At 56.4% G+C, this 19,133-nt stretch overlaps 1 protein-coding gene across 5 annotated transcripts in view; it reads left to right on the top strand.

Moving 5' to 3' along the window:
- Window positions 1-1,417: 1,417 nt before the first annotated feature.
- FGFR4 (fibroblast growth factor receptor 4) overlaps window positions 1,418-19,133 on the top strand; it is a 26,821-nt gene continuing 9,105 nt past the window's right edge. Inside the window, exons 1-5 of one of the 5 annotated variants that reach the window (XM_026063202.1) lie at window positions 1,418-1,499; window positions 1,827-1,930; window positions 2,030-2,125; window positions 3,030-3,180; window positions 4,578-4,835. In XM_026063202.1, coding sequence (XP_025918987.1) covers window positions 1,835-1,930; window positions 2,030-2,125; window positions 3,030-3,180; window positions 4,578-4,835 — 601 coding nt within the window. In that variant the 5' untranslated portion in view covers window positions 1,418-1,499; window positions 1,827-1,834. Of the gene's footprint in view, window positions 1,504-1,826; window positions 1,931-2,029; window positions 2,126-2,667; window positions 2,914-2,995; window positions 3,181-4,577; window positions 4,836-19,133 lie in introns of those variants that run through there. The other 4 variants (XM_026063200.1, XM_026063201.1, XM_026063203.1 and 1 more) reach the window with 4 other exon arrangements.

Genomic DNA, 19,133 nt, shown 5'->3' with positions numbered 1-19,133 from the left:
GGGCCGGCCGCTTCCCCAGGCGGCCCTGAGGGGCTCCCGCGCCCGGCGTGTGCGCAAAGCCCGGGCTGCATCCTCCCCCCACGAGGGACACGGCTGAAATAGGGTGGCTTGGAGAGCCGGTGGTTCCGTAGAGACAGCACAAAGCTTCCCTGCCAGGTCTCTTGGGGATGCAGAAGGAGCGCTGCCCCGATGAGGCAGTGCTGAAGATTTAGTGACTTTGCTGTGTGTCAGTCACCTAGAGTTGTCCTGTCCTAGTGGGGCCCACAGCACTAAATCCGGCCGCACCAGTAACGGGGGCTGTTGGGGGTCACCCCGGCGGTGGAAGCTCCTCTCCCGGCCTTTGCGGTGCCCTGGCGCGTAAAGCAGGGGCAGCTGCTGTGGTGGATAGTTTCATTTGTGGTTTTATTTGCTTGGTGTTTTTGTCATATAAAAGTTTTGGATTAAAGTGATTTTACAGCCAGACTGAAGCTCTCAGAAGTATTTATCCAAGACCCAGTTGCATGGCGTTTTGGTTTTTGCACAAATATCGTTTCAACTTGCAGTTGTTCTGGGGCTTTCTCAGGAATGGGGTGTTTCTGATCCARTGCCTCCACGAGGGCTGTGTACTGCGGGTCAGCGCGAGGGCTGGCGGCACAGGCCGTACGACTGCCACGAGGTCAGCAAAGAGCAGAAACGCATCGGAGCTGAGAACAGGGGATCGTTAGCAGGGCAGACGTGCTGATGTGCCTGCTCTCTTTGGAAATCCTCCTGGTTGCAGGTATTCATTTGTAAGCTGTGTTTCTGTTTTATGTTAAAYGGAGAATACCCTTGTCCAGTCCAGTGCAACCTGAGTTATGAATGATTTAAAGCATTTTTCCTGGTCAAATTCACAGGGAGAAAAGCAGTTTAGGTCTTTTGGGTATTGCTCAGATTTCATTATGGGCTTTAAATCCAAAAGCATCCTCTTGCTTAACTTTTTCCTTTAGAGAAAACGTGATGAAAACCAGTAGCGTCATTTAAAGACCCAGATAGGGAAGCCGATGTGAGACCATGGGTGACCAGCTCAAGAGCACTGCCCGGACAGCCGCGGTGGCAGCTGCAGGGCCGTGCCGTGACCCGGGGCTGCCTCAGCCCGGCCCGGCCCGGCCCGGCCCGGCTCGGCTCGGTGGAGCCTCCGCTCCCCGCAGGAGCCGCTCTCACCGGCCGGCCGCCGGCGCTGCCCCAGCAAAGCGACGTGCCCACAAGCAACATGGCCGCCCCCGCCTCCAGCGCGAGCACGTGACGGCGCGCGGCGCCTTCCGGCGGGGCTCTCGCGGGAAGCCGCCCGCCGCCACTTCTCGCGAGAGGTCGCCGCCTCGCTCCGCCCTCCCCCGCGGTTGCTAGGCGCGAGGGAGCGCGCGGAGCCCTCGCGAGAGCGGCGGGGCGGCGCGGGGCGGGGCCGGTGGCGGCGGCGCGCGGCTAAGATGGCGGACGGGGCGGGTAGCAACGGGGACGCGGTGGCGCTGCCGGTGGGCAAGGAGGCAGGTGAGCGGGGCCGGCGGCGCTGCCGCTGCCCCAGCGCGGGCGGTTGGGTCCCGGCGCGGGGCCTGTTGCGGCCGCGCCGAGCCCCGCCGGGCCGCTCCCCGGCACGACCCGACCCGACCCGGCGGCGCCTCCCCCCGGGGCAGTGCCCGGGACGGGCCGCGAGTCCCCTCGCCGCCTTCGGGCCTGCCGCCAGGGCAGCTCCCGGGCCGCCCCCGTTCGCCTGGCGGTGCTGGGCGCTGGCGGCCGCGGTACTTACGTCTCCCACCTTTGAGGCAGCAAGTGGCTTTTCGGGAAACTTGACTCCCCTGTTGTGTTCTTTGCAGTCGATCGTATGATCAGAGAGAACAGTCACATTTTCACAGACGCCCAGTGTAAAGTGTGTAGTGCTCTGCTCATCTCAGAGTCCCAGAAGCTTGCTCATTACCAGGTTAGATCACAGGCTGTAACTGAATTTCTTGATTTGCCTTTAATTAAAGAGAGGATATGGAAAAGTGTTAAACAATAGGGTTTTCTGTGCTTTCTTCAGAGTAAGAAACATGCAAACAAAGTGAGGCGGTATTTGTCTATCCATGGTGAAGAGGAGCTTGCACATGGGAAGAAAATGAAGCTGGATGCTAAGCAGGTAAAAGTACAGCTTTTTTTATTGTTATTATTATTAAAATTCAGAAAGTTAATTGTTACATGATCTGGGGGCCCTTGAAAGTATATGAAGAATGTGCTCTCACAAAGGGTATTGCTGGAACCGAGTAGCTCAATGGTAGTTTTGTCACTAAGCCATATTCAATGAGTACGGTTTCTATTGCCTTTTGTATTTAAACAACTACGTTTCCTTTTATTGGTGGTCTTCCTAGGAATTATTTGAAATGACAGGGRAAGTGTATAGGAATGATTTTTCCTTTCAGTGAGGGCATGTTGTGGAGTGACCAGCTACTGGAATTCACTTTCTGGGGTGATCCCTTATTACTTGGCTTTTTTTAACTGGTAATTAGGAACTACTGGTCAGTAAAGGGAACGCATTCCGCTCAGCCATCTGTCTGCCCCATGACTCATTTGGGAAACAGATTCTACTTTTATGATTGCTTCAGCTTTAATCCCTAACCCTCAAGCATTTGTAGCAGAGGGGAGGGGGGATAAAAAAAGGATTCCTTTGCACATAATGTTAAGCTTAGAAATGACTGCTGTTGTCTGCTCAGCTAGCATCGTATTGCAGATGACCCAGTTGATAGTGATGTCTGTGCCGCTCAGTTCACACCTTGCGGAGAATAGAGGGCTGGCTGTTCCAATTCTGGCAGCCACTCATTTAACCTTATCCTTAACCCTTGTAGGCCGGGACTGCCCCTCTAGCTAAAGTGTTTCACTAACAGGTGAAAGCAAGAGGCTAGTCTGAAATGAGATCACTGTCCAGTGAAGGCAAGTATGGTGCTGCATCGTGGAAATCCTGTTCAGTCAAATCTCCTCAACTTAAACATCTCTGATTATCTTGTTTTCCTAGATACCTAAACCATAGTATTTCCCCTTGYAAACAGGAGAGCAAGCAGGAGAGCAGCAATGGGGAAGACAGGAACAAGTGTTGTCCCATCTGTAACATGACCTTTTCCTCTCCGGCTGTGGCAACCTCTCACTACTTAGGCAAGACTCATGCCAAGAACATGAAGCAGCAGTCCCCCAAAGTGGAAGGTATGTCTGTCTGCAGTGCCTTTGCGTGGTACAAAGGGAGGCTGTTCAAGCTAAAAATTGCTGTGTGTAAAGRTTCCAAGCTGAGAAGTGGCGTTGGACCCCATGTATAAGCTTTTGTGAGTAAACAAATGCCCTTACGTATGAGATAGGGTAGGCTAGCAGTGCACTTGCTGAGATGCAACCTCTCTCGGCAGTAAAGTAAAAGTTGGGTGGGGTTGTGTTTTGTTTAGATAAACACAGCTTGCAGCCGTGTTGTATCCATCTCTGTATGCTGGGAATGGGAGAGAGCTCTTCTTCATGGAACGTGAAGTTAAGCTGTAGAAACGTTTGTTACAGGATATGGTGCCTGCTAAAAGCTTAGCGACTGAAATGATTGGGGGAACTCATAAAAGACAAATTCACTAGGGCTATTCAAAACAAAGATGTAGCCTCTGTGATTCAGGGACTTCTCAGCTGCAGATAGCTGGAAACTGGGAGAATATAGCTGGAAAGTATCAGTATGTGCTTGTCCTGACCTTGTGCTCTTCCCACAGCATCTGCTGTTGACTGCTGTCAAGACGGGGTACTGTCTAGGCAGACCTTGAATCTGACCCAGTAACAGCTGCCTGTGTTTCCCACCCCTTTGTCAGCAGATAGAAGGGTCTGGTGGGTGGAGGGGAGCAGGTAGGGACATCTGAGAGTCCTGGGTGGTGTAGCTGGTCAGGACAAAATAAAAATGTGGCCTGGGTGCCCCTGGGGAAGATGGCTTGTGCTAGCACCAAGCTGCAGTAAGCATGAGCAGTCTGGAGCATACCCACCCTTCAGTCCGAGAAGAGTTCTTGGGTACTTAGAAAGTTTGCCTGTCTGGTGTTTAAGTACCCCTTAATCAGAAAATGTAGCAGGTGTCTCCATCATACAGGAGTGCTTGACTCTCTGTGTGAATTCACTTCATTAGACCTAGTCCTGTTTGTGCTGTTTCTCAAGCAAGACTCTTCTTGACTTTGGTTCAGGATCAAGTCCTACAGTTACACAGTGTTTCCAGAAACCTGCTTGCTTTTTCTATAGAAGGGCTGTGTTCTAACTGCCTTCTGTTTTCTTTGCCTGGATGATAACAGCAGAAGGGAGACAATCTATGCAGTGTCTTTTGCATAAAGCCATACTTATGTTAACTCTCTTTAAGGAGAAATATGCAAATCTGATTATTTTTAACCCTGGAAGTACTTCTGGCCTACTCTAAATTGTCTTACTGCATGCTTCTGATTCTGGAGTGTTAAGAGGTAGGAGCAACCTGAATTTATTTAGAGGTCTTGCATTCTGTCTAAGATTGTTTTGGTTTTCTTGTTTTTGTTTTTTTAATATGGATTTGGGGGAAATGAAATGACTGCTTTTTACATCTAAGTTCTGTGACTGATCAACAGTTTCGATCCACCCTACAGAAGTGGTGCCCCCCCAGAAACATCCTGCCACCCTCCCTGCCTCTACTGTGTCTTCTAATGAAGAGAACAAGGACATTACTGACCCAGACAAGTTCTGTAGCCTCTGCCATGCTACTTTCAACAACCCCCTCATGGCAAAACAGCATTATGTAGGCAAGAAGCACAGAAAGCAAGAGACCAAACACAAGCTGATGGCGCACTATGGCCGAACCCCTGATGCACCAGCATCGTCCTTCATGGGTGAGTTCTTAGCAGGCAGGTTAATAAATCGCTGAAGAGCAGGGTGGGAGAGTAGCAGTATGTGTCTGACAGGTCTCTGGGCCAGACAGTCCATGAGGAGGGAACAAGGGAGAATTGCTTGTGATGGGYGATAGTGATTATTCACTGTAAGATTGATTTGATTGATGTTGTAAACCCCTGGCAGCAAGAGAGGGGTTGAGACTGCAGCTTCTTGTGACTAGCTTTGGGTTGTGTTCTGCGATGTTGTCTAATCGGGTATGTCCGTTTTATTCTCCCTGTGGGTAACCCAGGGATTTTGGCCAGTACTGTTTCTAGCTGGGTGGATTATGTCCAAAATGGAAAGATAAAAGTAGCATTTGATACAAAAAAAAAAAATCTTCAGAGGGGACCAGCCAAAGATGGAAGAAATAGGTTTGACTGCAGCTGCTGCTTCAAAGCGCATGAAAGCCGGAGAGATTTCTGCCTTTTTGCCTCTGTGTGGGCACTTCTATCTGATGAACTAATGTAGCTCTCTGAAGCAGGCAAGAATGTGAAAAATGGAGCTATTAAGGAGGAACTTTAGGCAGACAGTTCAAACTCTTCACTTGGTTTATGATCTGCTGCTTATGAGTACTTCTAAGTGATGAAAGCTCTTGGAGTCCAGTGAAAGTGTTAGGAGCCCACAGTAAACTTCCTTGTTCTTTCCAGCAGCCCTCTGTTGGACCAGGAAATCTAGTACCTGCTGGATGCTTGAGGTAAAAAAAACAAGCAGATAAATTGTCCTAAGATCCTCTTCAAAGGCTTCTTTCTCTGACATAAAAGCCCCCATAAGCAGAAGATTAATTATCCTAACTCTTTGCAAGCCACCTTTAGATATTGGTAGCGCTTATGAGAAATGAGGCTCAATTATCCAAGCAGTATTCTCTCCCACATTGCATAGTCATGTGGGAGGTGGAAAAGGTGCTTGATATCTAGTGTTATCCATCTGTTCTTTACCTAATTAGTGGGTCCTGATCAATGGCTCCACTTCACTGTGTCTCGGGATCTGACAGTGGCAGGAGCCCCAGCCCAGGCAGGTTGGGTAAGTGGGTGGTTCTGTGGGATTGATGTCTTCTGTGAAGCGCTTACAGAGCTGGAGTATCTATGTCCACATTTTCATGGCACTTAAGCTGTTCCAGGCAAGGTTTCAGAGCTTGGGCTATAATCAGGAGCTGTTCTGATGTGATGGGTGGCTCAAAGGGCTTCAGTCAGGGATGTTTTCTCCTGCTCATTTTGCCCCTCTCTGTGCTATCAGCCATGCCAAGCTGGCATGCCATCAGATTTCTTCCCAGCACAATCCACTTGGTWCTCTTTTTTATAAAATTGAGTTCAGATTCTGATTTTTATTTTCTGTGAGGATGCTGGTATCTTTTTCTGGCATGTCCTATCCCTAAACCTATCTCTGCTGGGATCTGACTGGCAGCAAGTGAAGGTGTTCTTCTCTTCACAAAACAACACCCGCATATTATCTGCCTAAAGTTCCTCTAGGAACCATCAGCCTGGGGTGCAGGAGTGCAGCTTAAAGGACTTAGTACACACACCTGTTTGCCAGAACTGCAACAGAGATCTTGACCTCTGTCTTGCAGGGGAGCAGATGTGATGACTGTAATGGGTTGTCTGGCCTTTCATGCCTGTGTCCAGCTCTCCATTTTGAGAGTTAAATGCCCACTAGTGTCTGAAATATCTCTGCAGTGAAGCAGCCAGATGGGGAAATGTCTGCTGCATTGTGTTGTGCTTCTTGCTCTCAAAGTTTACATTGCTCTGCACCCCTAGGGTGAATGTCTGGAATTTTTCACCTTAAGGAAATATTTTCTTTATGTGAGACTCAAAGGCAGAGCCCTTCCCCAGAGAGCTTGAATTCGAGAGTAATTAATGTCTTGAGGACAACTGCCAGGAGTTTCCCMTCTTACAGGCTCCTGTAGAGAGCTGTACTACCATGCTTGCTTGTTTGGTATCTGTGACCTTCAGAACTTTCATTCCAGCTGGAGTTGTCATGTTACACAAGACCGTTGATCTGTCTAGTACAACTATTGTTGGAAACTTTTTTACAGTTAACTGATACACTGACTGTAGCTGAACTGCTTGAGGATAGAGTTTAGTGTTCTCAATTCACACTTCAACAAGGCTTAACAGAACGCTGCATTGTGGAACTTGACATAGTGTATAATCTCCTCTAACTTTTTTTTTTAATTGAAACATTTCAGACTTACAAATTTAAGTATCTTCCTTACATTCTGTTATGAAATATAAAGATCAGGAGAAGTGAAAATTTGGGAGAGAAGTGGAATTGCAGTGTAGTATAACGTCAGGTTTAGTTTCCTAATGCTAAGATTTTACTAGGCTTGACAGTGTGAACTGTTCATAGGAAATCTCTATTAATTTTTATAGATAAACCTGTGTGACCAAGAAAACATTTCTGGCTTAGTGATTCCCTCGCACCTCTCCACAGTGACTGACCAATGTCTTAAGCTGCTGATGGGGTGGTTGGATTCTGTGACCTCCCTGCCTGGTCAGGGTATCGACTTGTTATTTCTTTGTTTAACAGTTAACTAACACATCAAGTGATTGATTATCTCACTTGTTTCTACCTCAGGCACCAGGTTGTTGGCTAGCTGTGTGTGTTAACATTGATGTCTGTTTCAGCTGGGAAGGGGTACCCCTGCAACACATGTAACATAGTACTGAACTCCATAGAGCAGTACCAAGCTCACATCAGTGGCTTCAAACACAAGAATCAGTAAGTAACTTTCTTGTTTAAGTGTGTTTCCAGCCTCGCTGTTCAAATCAATGGCTTAACTGTACTGTAAAATACAGTTTTGAATGCATATTTCAAGCTGACTTGCAAGCAGAGCAATACAGTTTTGTGAAAGCTTGTGCTGTTTGTTCTGGAGCAGATTCACACTTGTGGTGCTTTACACCTGCTCAGCTTCTTCCACAGCTCCCTCTGCAGACAGCTCTGGGGTGCTGCTGAAGTAGAAGCCCTTCGGTTGCTTTTGGCTATCGACGGCTGAGATCAATGTGGACCTCTGAAGTGAATGCATCCAGCCTGACACCCATTAAACAGTTTCTGTAGCAACCAAGACTTTAATTTAATTCAAGACTGGCTTAGTGGAGGTCTGCTGGCCTTTCTAGTCTCTCGTGGAGTTGCTTGTCTTACAATTCAGGATGTAGTCAGCACACTCTGGAAACCTGGACCATATTGCTGAACTCACTCTCATGGTTAGTGAGTTAAATAGCAGGATCCCCTGGGAGTATTATTGACCTGAACACTTTAGGCTGCCAGGGAGATGATCCATGATACTAAAAATACTTGTTCTGGACACTGTTAAAGTTGGAATCTTTAATTCCAGAGCCTTAACCAAGAGATGGTCAGTAATGAAGCCAGGTTGGTTGGAGATTTTCTTAGAAGAAAGAGCAATGCATTAGAAAACCCTGCCTGAAGTGCAGACAGACTCCTAGCCGAATTTCCCAGAGAGGGTAGGGGGAAAAATGGAACCTTCTGTTGCTTACGTGTGGAATAACGGCCCCTCGGCATCCTGGTACTTGATAAGAAGACATATGCTCCATCTTTCGTCCCACAAAAGTTTCAGCTCTTGGAAGAGCACAGCAGGAGCAGTGAATAGCAAGTATCCAGCCTGAATTCATCCCACTCTAGAAAGATAAACGTCGAGGATGTTCCCAACACACATGCATACTGTTCCCATTAAGGGCACAAATGTTGTTCCAGTTTTTGGAGCTACACAGCTCCCTTTCAGAAAGCTGCTTTTGGACTTAGCTCTGACATGTTCCAGGCCAGCTCCTACAGTCTGAAAGGAGAGCAAGGATGCTTGCTTCCTAATGGAAGCTCTTAACAGCCTTTAGCTGTGCAATAGCTGATTCCGCCACGCTAAAGGTGGCTGTTTGCACTCATGTGCATGCGCACACACAGAGGATAAGAATGCACTTGAGTGCTTTTTTGGCAGGTCTGTTGACTTGGCGGTAGTAGGCCATTACTCCACTGATAGCAGTGCTTGCTGAGCAGTGTTTGCAGCTGACAGATTTCAGAGCAGTTCTGACATTCTCCTTTCTCCATTCTCTTCTTATTGCTCCCTTGGATGTCCAGGATGCCAGGAGCAGTGCCGATTGTAGGACCATTCCCACCACAGCAGTATGTTCGGGAAGAGTCAACTGCCCCAGGAGGCTACAGTTATTTCAGCCAAGACTTCTAGAGCAAGTTGCAGCACTGTTCTTGGAGTTGTTGGTGGCCCAAGAACGCACATCCTTTGCCAGCCCACAATGGTTTCATTATCCCTCTGGATAAGCAAAGCCCTGCCCTCCTGTATGTGCCCATTGAGCAGAACGGGGGCTGAATCTGTCAGAAAAAGGATCCAGCTGGAAAAGACTTGCTAGACAGCAAATACTTCACTCCCTTAGAGTAGTTTTCATTGTGTAATTGCTTCCTGTAAAGGTGGGTGCGGTGTGAGAGGAAGTGTGTATCTGGAATAAGGAGGGTTTGGCAACAGGCTTGTGAAGGCCACCTCCTCCCTCACCAGAGCAAATAATGGATTCTTGCACCTGGAAGGCCAGCATCCCTTGTTCAAAGGTGTCTGTTGCTGGAGGAGAGCTCCTAGACCCTAGCAAGCAGTGCTTATGCAGTGTGGATGGACACTGTGCAGGCTGCCCGGCTTTTTACAGACCTAAAATAGGAAATAGCAGTGTGGCATCTCTTTGTGCCTCCTCTGGTCAGGTTTGTGTGCAGGATTTTTTGAGCTGCCGCTTGCTGTTACAGCCTTTCATAGTACTGCAGCCATTGGTTCTGGAGCTCTGTTGTCTAGGTCTGGTTAACAARTAGTCGCAATTTCTGTTGTACAAGCTGCTAGTAGTAGGAGTGGAGGGCTGAAAGAGGAGTTAGAGCTCCTGGCTCTCCAGACAGCTCAGCCCTCTGCTTTGAGGATTTCCATGTGGAAGGAAGTAACTGTTTAGCCTGGTTTCCTATGGAAACAGGTGTATGTGATCATTCACCATGTGTGTCTTTGTATCCCTTGTAACTTAAATCAACCCCAGCCAAACTTGGCAGTGATGGAGATCTCTAAGATCTAAATGCAAGCAGTAAAGAAAGGTAGAGTGAGATGAACTTATCCCTAACTTTAATTCTATCAGGGTCTGCATTGGAATGCAGAATTTTCCATTTTGCCACCAAAATACTCTGGGGAAGGAGGGCTTTAAGGAAAACAGGAGGGAGTAAATCTGGATACAGCAAAAAAATGGTACAACTCAGTTGAATTGTCAGCTGACCAAAAAAACCTACAAATCCTCTGGAAACCTGCCTTCATTAGTCCTTTGCTAGATGCTACTTGCCCAACCCTTCTCCACAAAGTTCTTACAGATTTGTATCACCCTGGAAAAAAGCTGTTCTATATTTCAAACATGGAAATTAAAACTTAATGGTCTCTCCATGGTGCTAATGCACAAGATCTGTTAGAAAAAGCCCTGGAAGGAAGGGCAGGCTTCTGAGACTGTGTTTTGGATGAGTTCTTCAAATGTTCTACCCTTAAGCTAAGGCATTGCCTTAGCTTGCTCTGCTGGCCTGCCACATGAGCCATGTGTGTTGGGCTGGCCTTAYGTTCAGTGCCAGTGCTCCAAGTCAAACACCCCAGGGTTTTGTCCCAGCCTCGGTGCCTCCATGGAGCTGAGACTTTGCTAGTCTGTGGCTAATCTCCTGCTGCTTTTCTTCTGTGGGCCAGAAGGACAGGGATGTGGCTCCTCTCAGGACTTGCCTGGCCAGCCCCAGCTTCGTGGGGCTGACAAGAGTGTGGGTGATGGCTGCAGACGCCCTGCGCTGTTGGGGTGGACTGAGCAGAGCTGCTGTCTCCCATCGTGTGGTTTCGGCAGCTGTTGGAAGGGCAGGCTGGGGCCCTTCGCTCCAAATGTTGTGTTCCAGGGTGAGCAGCTGACGCCCTCACGAGGCTGAGAGCCAGTCTTTGTAAAGGCACTTCCAAAAACCAGTGTGTGCACTGATCAGGTTAACCGGGGGGAGAGAGAGTTGGATGTTAATCTCTATGCTTGGAGCGAGTGCCTTCCCCTCCCTGCTCCAGAGTGTGCATGTTCTTTGTTTTTTCTTCACCCTGCACAGAATCTGCCATCTTCCCTTAGGACAGGCTCCTGCTGGTCTGGGTTTGCCTTCCTAATGTTTTCCAGTCTTGCACTACTGCTGAGGTCTGACCTTAGTCTCCTGCTAAAGAGGGAGTGCTTTTAAACCTTGCAAGTTGATCAACGAGCAGAAAATTGCAATGAACTGAAGGAAGCATTGTGTGCCTGGGAGCACTGGATGGCCTCCAACTCCGAACTCTGCTGCTTAGCTCTCGTCTCGCTGTATGAGGGCAGGTGCCTGCTAGATGTGCTATGCATTGACACCAAGAGGGATCCACTTCCAGCACTGCCCAGTCTGGTGTGTCACTCCACGGTCTGTGTACTGACAGTTTTGCCTTCTCCTGTACCCAGTGTTTATGTATCTGCTGTTTCCCTAAGGTGAAGCTCTCCAAATAGAGTGTTTATTACTACTTTTGGGTGCTGTGTCTCTGGTACAGCCTGTCCTGGGTTTTTGCCACCCTTCAAAGCAAAGAACAGGATGCAGACACCTTTGAAATATTTGGGATGGGAGGGAGGCTTGTGTTCTAACCCACCTTCCTCAAGCTCCTGCTGTCATCCCAAGGCACCCTGAGGTCCAGACAAAGCTGGTTAAGTACCTTCCTCCATGCTCCTCTGGCATGTCAGTGTGGCCTTGGGCATGCCGCAGTCACCGAGGGGAAAGCGGGACAGTCTGGACTTAGGCTGCTGGCACTTCTGCAAGCTGTTGTGTGGCTCGTGCTGGAAAAATGTCAGTGACTGTCGTAAGAGGCTGTTCCCTGTTTTCTGGCAGTCCTGTGGCAGCACAGGAGCAGCATGATGGCAAGGCTGTGCTGCTTCTGTCTGTTCGCACCATGCCTCCTTGAAGCAGACTGTTTGCTTGCTCTCCTACTTGATACAATGTGCCAGATCTGAGGCTGTCTCAAAATAGCTTGTCTTGTGCCGGAGTGTCTACACGTGCTGGGCAGAGCAGTGCTCCCCTGCTTTGAGAGGGTGCTGCTTTGCTGATCCGTTCCTGCATGAGAAATGCCATAATCCAGGGCAGCTCGCTTGTGTGCCGTGTCCTGCTCCTTGGCAGCCAGGGCTGTGGCGGATGGCAGAGCACCAGAGTCCTGGGAGCAGTGCAGAGCCTTGTGCTGGCACAGAGGATGGTGCTGCCCTCGCACCCCCCCCCCCCCCCGAGCATGGTACTGACACATGCTGGGAGGGACTGGTTGAGTCCTGCAGGCCTGGCACGGCATGTCCCCTAGGGCTGCGTGCCTGCTGCTCCCAGGCTGTCCCTCACTGAACCCTCCTGCTTGATCACAGCTGGGCTGCAGTGTTTCCTGCAGCTCCTGGCCCTTAACTGGGTGCAGGTGCTCACTGAGGGGGGTGCCCGGGGTGGAAGAGGTTCCTGGGCAGCCCGTGCCCTTAGCATGTCCCCTTCCCCAGTGGAGGGACGGCTGGCAGCAGTTTTGTGGTGGCAGTCACCGCCAGATGGCAGCCCTGCCAGCCACACCTGGTGCTGCGGTGGGTGTCCCACAGCCCAGGGTGCTCGGAGACATGCCGGCCCATCCCTGTGCTCCAAACGTGGACCAACCCGGGTGCCAAAGTCACTGGCATCCCAGCTCTGCTGGGTGCGTGCTGTCCTAGTGGCTTCTCCAGCTGGGGGGCTGCTCTGATGGGGGCCTGGCAGCCTTGGTGCCCATGCAGCACCCAGCTATGCCTGCTTGACCAGCCAGGCCTGTGGCTCAGCCCCTCTGCCAGGGCCCCTGCACTGGTTGCTGTGGTGCAGCACCCATGGGCGCCCTGGAGCGTGATGGGACAGACTGTGGCCTTGCTGTGGGGCTGGAGTGACCCATGCACTGGGGAAGGCTGAGGTCTGAGTGTGGCTCTTCTCTGCAGCCTCTGCTGGGCAGGCTGCAGCACAGAGCCCATGCCGGCGCGCTGCCCCGTGCTGCTGCGCGGCTGCCAGCCCTGCTCAGCCTCCCTGCCCGGGGCCTCTGCAGGCGGCACCTTGCTGGGCCGGGGCTCTGGCTGCCTGCGACAGGCCCAGCCCCAGCGCCTTCCGGGCTGGCAGGCACCGCGCAGGGCACGGAGCCACCAAGTAGCCACATCCCTCCGCGGAAACGCCGCCGTCCCCTGCCCGTGCCGGAGCCAGCTCCTTGGAGCCTGCCAGTCTGAGGAGCCAGCTCATCCTCTGGCCTGGCACTGGTGCTGCCATGGGGCTGGGCCCCAGGTTCCCCCCTCACCGGGGGGATGTGGCCCTGTCTGCAGCCCTAACCGCTCCCATCCCTTTTGGCCCCACTGTCTCTAGCAAGTAAATCAGGTACAGATGTAGAGGCRGGGCCAGGCGCCTGCTTGCGATTAGGGGCTGGGAACATCAGGGTGGCCCTGTTCCTGCCTCGCACCCCCCTGCTGTAGCCACACTGCTTCCAGGAGGAGCCACGAGTGCCTCACGGGGGACAGAGCTCGCGGCAAGGCTCTAGCTGTGCTGCGTCCCAGAGGCTTTGCCAGGCCCTGCTTGTTTGGCCTGTAGATGGGCTCCGGCTGGCACCATGGCTGTGCAGTCCAGCACACAGGGTGTGCAGCTGCCCAAAGGGGAGCAGCACCCATCCCGGGCCCTGTGCACCCCTGTCCCGGAGCCTGGTGCACCCGGTGTTACGTGGGCATGGCTGTGCCAAGCAGGGATGCAGCGGGGGCAATCTCTCTGCTCGCTCCTTGCCAGCAGGCTCAGCGCTGCAGGGCCAGCCCCGGCCCCACCGAGCTCCCCGCTGGGCCTGGAGAGCTGTTCCTGCCCCATCCTGGAAGGATGTGCCCGTCTCTGCGGGTGCTCCCGCGCCAGGCTGGGGGCTTGGCCAAAGCCCAGGGTCGCGGTATCGCTTGCCTGGGAGCCCCTGCACCCGGCCCTGCACTCTGAGCTCCCCAAAGACAGCAGCAGGTTCATGTTTGCCGAGTTCTGCCTGGTTAAAACTTAACCGGGCTGAGTTGCTCCATCAGTCCCTCCCTGCGGCAGATAAGGATCGCCAGGCGCGCCGGCGTCCCCGTGGGGAGCGCTGCCCTAGCCCCGTGCTCAGGCCGCAGCGCAGCACGGGCTCTCGCTGGGGTGCTGGGGGAAAGCAGAGCGACAGGGCCAGGCTTGGCACAAGGCTGAGCTCCTGCCCTCGCCACGCGGCCCCTGCTCCRCCAAGCAGGCTGCGGAGCTGGGACCCGCTCCCCATGCGCACGTCCCGGGGAGCCCCTAGACACCGTGCCGCCCCGTGCGCAGCCCACACAAGGCGCCCACCCGGAAACGCCGGCACCTCCGGGCCTGGTGCCAGCAAAGGGCCCTGCGTGCAGTCAGCACCGGCGGCAGGAGGGCAGCTACCGGCAAGGCTGGAGCCGGGATGCTGGAGTGGGGCCTGGCTCCTGGCCTCCCCGGAGCGCTCCTGCCCGGCCTGGAGCCAGCCAGCGTCCCCTCCGCAAGGCACCCAGTGCAGCCCCTGCCCTGGCTCGCCGGGTCCCTGCTGATAAGAGGGCTGCAGATTGCGGCCAGGGCTGTAAAGCTGCCGGCATGTCAAGGCCAGTGGGGCTGGAGGGAGCCAGGAGCCTTTGCACTGGGACAATCCACCCGCTCCAGGCCCCCTGCGCACAGCCCCTCATGCTCTGGGGCTGCCCTCTTCCCTCGGCACTGCAGGGCTCTGGTGGCCTCCACACATGGAGCGAGCTTGCTCGGCCTCAGCATCTGGACCCTGTGCACGTACGGGCCTGGGGTGCTAGGAGCCAGGGGAGCCTGTGCCCCAAACAACAGCCGTTCAGGAGAGGCCAAGAGAAACTTCCAGGAGGAAAGAGCCCCCCGGGCTCCGGCCCCCCCAGGAGCCGCTGGGCCGCGTGCACTCATGCTGGCCGCAGGTGCGACCGCAGCAGGAACGGCGGCGAGCGCTGGGGCCAGGCACAAGGGGCGGCTGTGTTCCCGCAGCCCCGGCTGCCTTCCAAGAGCAATATTGTTGGCACCAGGCAGGCTCCCTGCGCCGGCAGCGCATACACGGGCCTTTCATGAGGGGAGCAGGGATGATTTACTGCCTGGGGGAAGGGGCAGGGGTGGGAGGATGAAGCCCTGGCGTGCCTGCCCCTGCGCCCAGCCCCGGGTGCGTGCTCGCTGCCGCTGGGCTCTGCACACACGAGCGGGGCTGTGGGTCTGGCTTGGCGTGGGGCTCACCGCAAGTTGCCTCCCCGCAGGCAGCACGGGGCAGAGCGGGCGCCTCCGGGGACGGGGAGGGTGCTGGGGGACGCAGGTGGTGGCACCAGGCTCTGAGCGGCAGGCACGAGTGAGGCGAGGGTGCCCACGTCAGCTAATGCGGCAGGGAGCAGGAAGCCGTGCCACCACGGGGGCAAAGCCAGGACCGCGGCAGAGCTGCTGCGCCCTGCGTTTCGCCAGCGACACCACCCTGCCTGGAGCCGCGGCGGTGGGTCCCGGTCTGCACCATTCCTGCTACCTTGCTGCTCCGTGCGCAGCGCCCGCAGGGCACGCTCCCTCTCCGGGCACCCCTGCCGTGCCTGAGCTCCTGCCCTCCGCGGGGATGGGAGGACGCGCGCTCCCTGCAGCGCTGCGGCTGAAGGCAGCAGCCGGCGGGGCCGGGTGGAGCGGAGCTGGAGCGGCAGGGGCAGCAAGGGAGGCTGCTGGGGCAGGGGCGCCCCCGCGGCACGGGGGAGCCGGCGCTGGCACAATCCCCCCTTGTTGCGCTGCTGGCGTGGCGGAGGCCGCGGCGGCGCTGCCGGAGGCGGGCAGCAGGCGGTGGGCTGTGCTGCCGTGAAGGGCTTTTTGTTTGCCTTCAGTTGCTGTTATAAATCAAGCGAGGCAGCCGGAGCCCCCCGGCCCAGCTCAGCCCCACGGCAGGCAGGGGACGGGCTGGCAGCCTCCTGCAGCGCAGCCCCCCAGCACAGCCCCGCCGTGCCCCACGCCTGCACCCCAGCACCTCCCTGCCCCGGCGGGATGCTCGGCCTTGTGCAGGAGGGAGCTCCGGGTCAGGGGACCCGTGGGCGATGCGGGGCTGCAGGAGCACATCTCGGTGCCAGCACGGGGTCCTCTTGCCCTGCTGCCATCTGTCCACACTGTCCTGGCTGGGGTACGTGGGGTCTCAGCCAGACAGGGATCTGGGGGCCCATGAGCCATGTGCAGAGCTGGGCCAGCACCCGGCTCCTGCTCCCACTCCGGAACAAACACGTGAAATACGGGCAGAAACTGAAGGGAACCTCCTGCCCCTGCTTGRGCTGCAGATAGGGGCAATGGTGGCTGCTGGCACCTCCTGCCAGGGGACATGGGCATCGCTGGGCATCCCTGCCTTCGCCTCGCTGCTGCCCACATGCTCCCCTGTCCCCCCTGCCTGCAGAGCCCCTTGGCAGGTGCCCAACCTGGTCCAGCCACAAGCCACCAGCAGACGTAGCCCCAGGCACCAACGCGTGGGAGCGGGGCCGGGCACGGCAATGCCCCGGCGCCCCGGAGCAGGGCAGCTGCCCAGGCTGCGGCTCCTGCGGGCGCTGCGCTGCATGGCCACGTGCACTGCCCTCCCCTGTGTCCCAGCGCTCCTCTGGTGTTGTCCGTGCTGGGAGGTGACACCTTCCCACGCTCGCCCCAAGCGCCCTGCACTTTGCACACCCTGGCCCAGGCAGCCGGGGGGGATTTGCTGCCCTCCAGCCCCTCCGCGCACCCTGGTCCTGCCTGGCTCTTCCCCTCTCCAAAGAGGGGAGCAGAGCGGGGCCAGCTGCAACTGCTGCCTCTTGTTTGCAGGGGCTTTCCGGGCTCTTTCTGGGTTTGATTTGGTTTCGGTTCGAATCGAGCTGAAGCCAACGTTTTTCTGCGCTTCCCGCATGCTGCAAGCTCTGCAGAGGCTGCTGCTGCTCCGTGAAATTGATGTTCTCGTCCGCTTCACGCACCGGCAGGAATGTCGACCGCGCCAAACAGCTGCCGGCGGCCCCAGGGGCTCCCAGCCCCAGGGACTGCTCCATGCACCAGCACCCTGGGCCCCGGCCCAGCGCCCCAGGAAGGGGACGTGTGCACTGGGTGGTGATTGCCACCGGCGCTCATAGCACAAACCGGCCAAGCCACCATTGCAATGAGATTTTATCATGCTGGAAGTTGCCATCTTTGCGTGACGAAGCAGCATGCGAAAAGCTGTGCCTGGCCCTGCTGGCACGGCCCTGCAGGGTGGCGGTCTCAGACAGCGACAGCGCTGTCCCCACTCACGCGAGCCGCATCGAGCACAGGCAGGCCATCGGCCCCAGCAGCACGGCACGTGGTGCTGGCACATCTCGCCCCAGCTCGGGGCACGTCTTGCGGGAAAGCAGACAGACGGCAAAGCAGAGAGCAATGCAGCAAGGCACAGCAGCCGCTCTGAGCCAGCCYGTGCACAAGGAGGGGGCTCTGGGGCCGCATCCTGGCTGGGTGCTGATGGTCCCCCGTGCCTTCCCGTCGTCAGCGGGAAGCTGCGCCTGGGGCGCCGCAGTGCACGGAGGGGCCCCAGCTGCCTTGCCGTGCTCAGGGGTCCTGCGCCGGCGGCACGAGAGGCGGCGGGGCCCGGGCCCGGCGCAGGCTGCGGCTGCGGGAGAGCAAGGCGACGTGTTTATCGGTCGGATTAGGGCCCCTCCAGCCCTGGCGCGCGGCCTTGCTGTGTTTTACAGCAGTCTGTTATGGGCTCCTAATGAGGGTCACGGCCACTTTATGGCACCGGCAGCGATAACGCTGCAACTAATTGCGGCAGAATTAGCGAGCAGGCTGCTTCCTAGCGAGGAGCGGCGCCGGGCACCGGGCAACGCGCCGCGCCGAGCCGCCCTGGCAGGGCCACGTTCCCCACACCGCGGGGCTGGGGACAGAGTGTGTGGCTTCCACGGCACCCTCGGCATTTCCAGCACCTCGCTCACTCCGCTGGCTGGCAGGGGAGAGCAGACGCGTCCCTGACGCCCGGCAATTGGAGCCGCCACACAGCAGCGTGGGAGCGAAGGGGGCAGAGGTGACCTTGCCTCCCCGTGAGCGATASGGGACCCACCTGCGCCCAACGTGCACCGGGAAGCAGCCCTGGGGCTTTCACAGGGAGGGGGAAGGCCAACGTGTTTCCCGTCCAAAAGCCTCCCCGTGCCGCCGGGGGCCCAGGCTGGGCCTTCCCCGGTGCACGTCCTGCCTGGCTCCCCGGCACGGACACYGGCCCTCCGGGGTGCCCCCGTCCTCGCGCTGTGCAGATGCGGGGGCTGGCGTCCTGCCTGCAGGGACCGCGGTGACTGCGCGGGCACCGCAGCTCCCCGTGGATGGGTCAGGGCACCTGGGGAGGGTGCCCACGAGCCACCCGTTGGGTGCTGGAGGGGAGGCCCTGGGCCCCCGCGGGGCTGGCGCCTGCCCTGGCTGCTGCCCTCCCCCAGCTGGGCAGCGCCTGGGTTTGCAAATGAAAAGGTGCTGGGCAGAGCTGGGGCTATTGGAGGAGCCATTAGCACAACTTGGGGGGGGGGAACCTCAGCCCCAGCCCGAGGGGAAGGCAGGGGCCTGGCTAATGTGTCTGCGGGAGGGAGGCTGGGGGCACCAGCGCATGGAGCCAGGGGACAAAGCCGGCTGATGGCCCGGGGCATTGGTATGCAGTGGGGCAGGGAGGCTGGGGGTGGCGGGGGTTGAGATGCCGGCACTGGGGATAACGCGTGTTGGGAGGTGCCCCTGGCATCTCCCCACTGCTGCCTCTCCCCGCAGGCCTGGCCATAGCGCCTGGCTGGAGCATCTGGTCTGGGGGTGACGGCGGCAGCGGGGGCCCCGTGTCCTGCTCTCCCGTCCCTGCCCGCCTGGTGGGGAATGACATTTTCATGTACCTGCAGCAGCCAGGGCCGACCTGTCCCAGGCCAGCGAGCCCGGCTCAGCCTGCTCCCACTCCCGTCCCTGGGATGCTGCGGCACTGGGAAAGCCCGGCAGCYGGGCGTCCCCGCTCCCCGGGGCACACAGGGGCGCCGGGCTGGTCCAGCCAGGGCCCGAGCTGCCATGTGCCCCCACAGGGCCTCCCTCACCCCGCTGCCCGGCCCCAGCACTGCCCGCGGCCCCCACGGACCCCCGCCGGGGCCCGGCCTGCCTCTGCCCCACAGCAGCAAGCCTCGGCCCCACGGGGCTGCCTCGGCCGCACACCTCATCCCCACGGGACCTCACTCAGCCCCACGGGGCTGCTGCAGCCCCCGAGGCCGCTCAGCCGC

Source organism: Apteryx rowi, unplaced genomic scaffold (genome assembly GCF_003343035.1).
Source record: "Apteryx rowi isolate R43461 unplaced genomic scaffold, aptRow1 scaffold_2, whole genome shotgun sequence".
Taxonomy (NCBI): domain Eukaryota; kingdom Metazoa; phylum Chordata; class Aves; order Apterygiformes; family Apterygidae; genus Apteryx; species Apteryx rowi.
The sequence above is the reverse complement of the archived record's forward strand: the minus strand, read 5'-3'. Positions and strand labels throughout refer to the sequence as shown.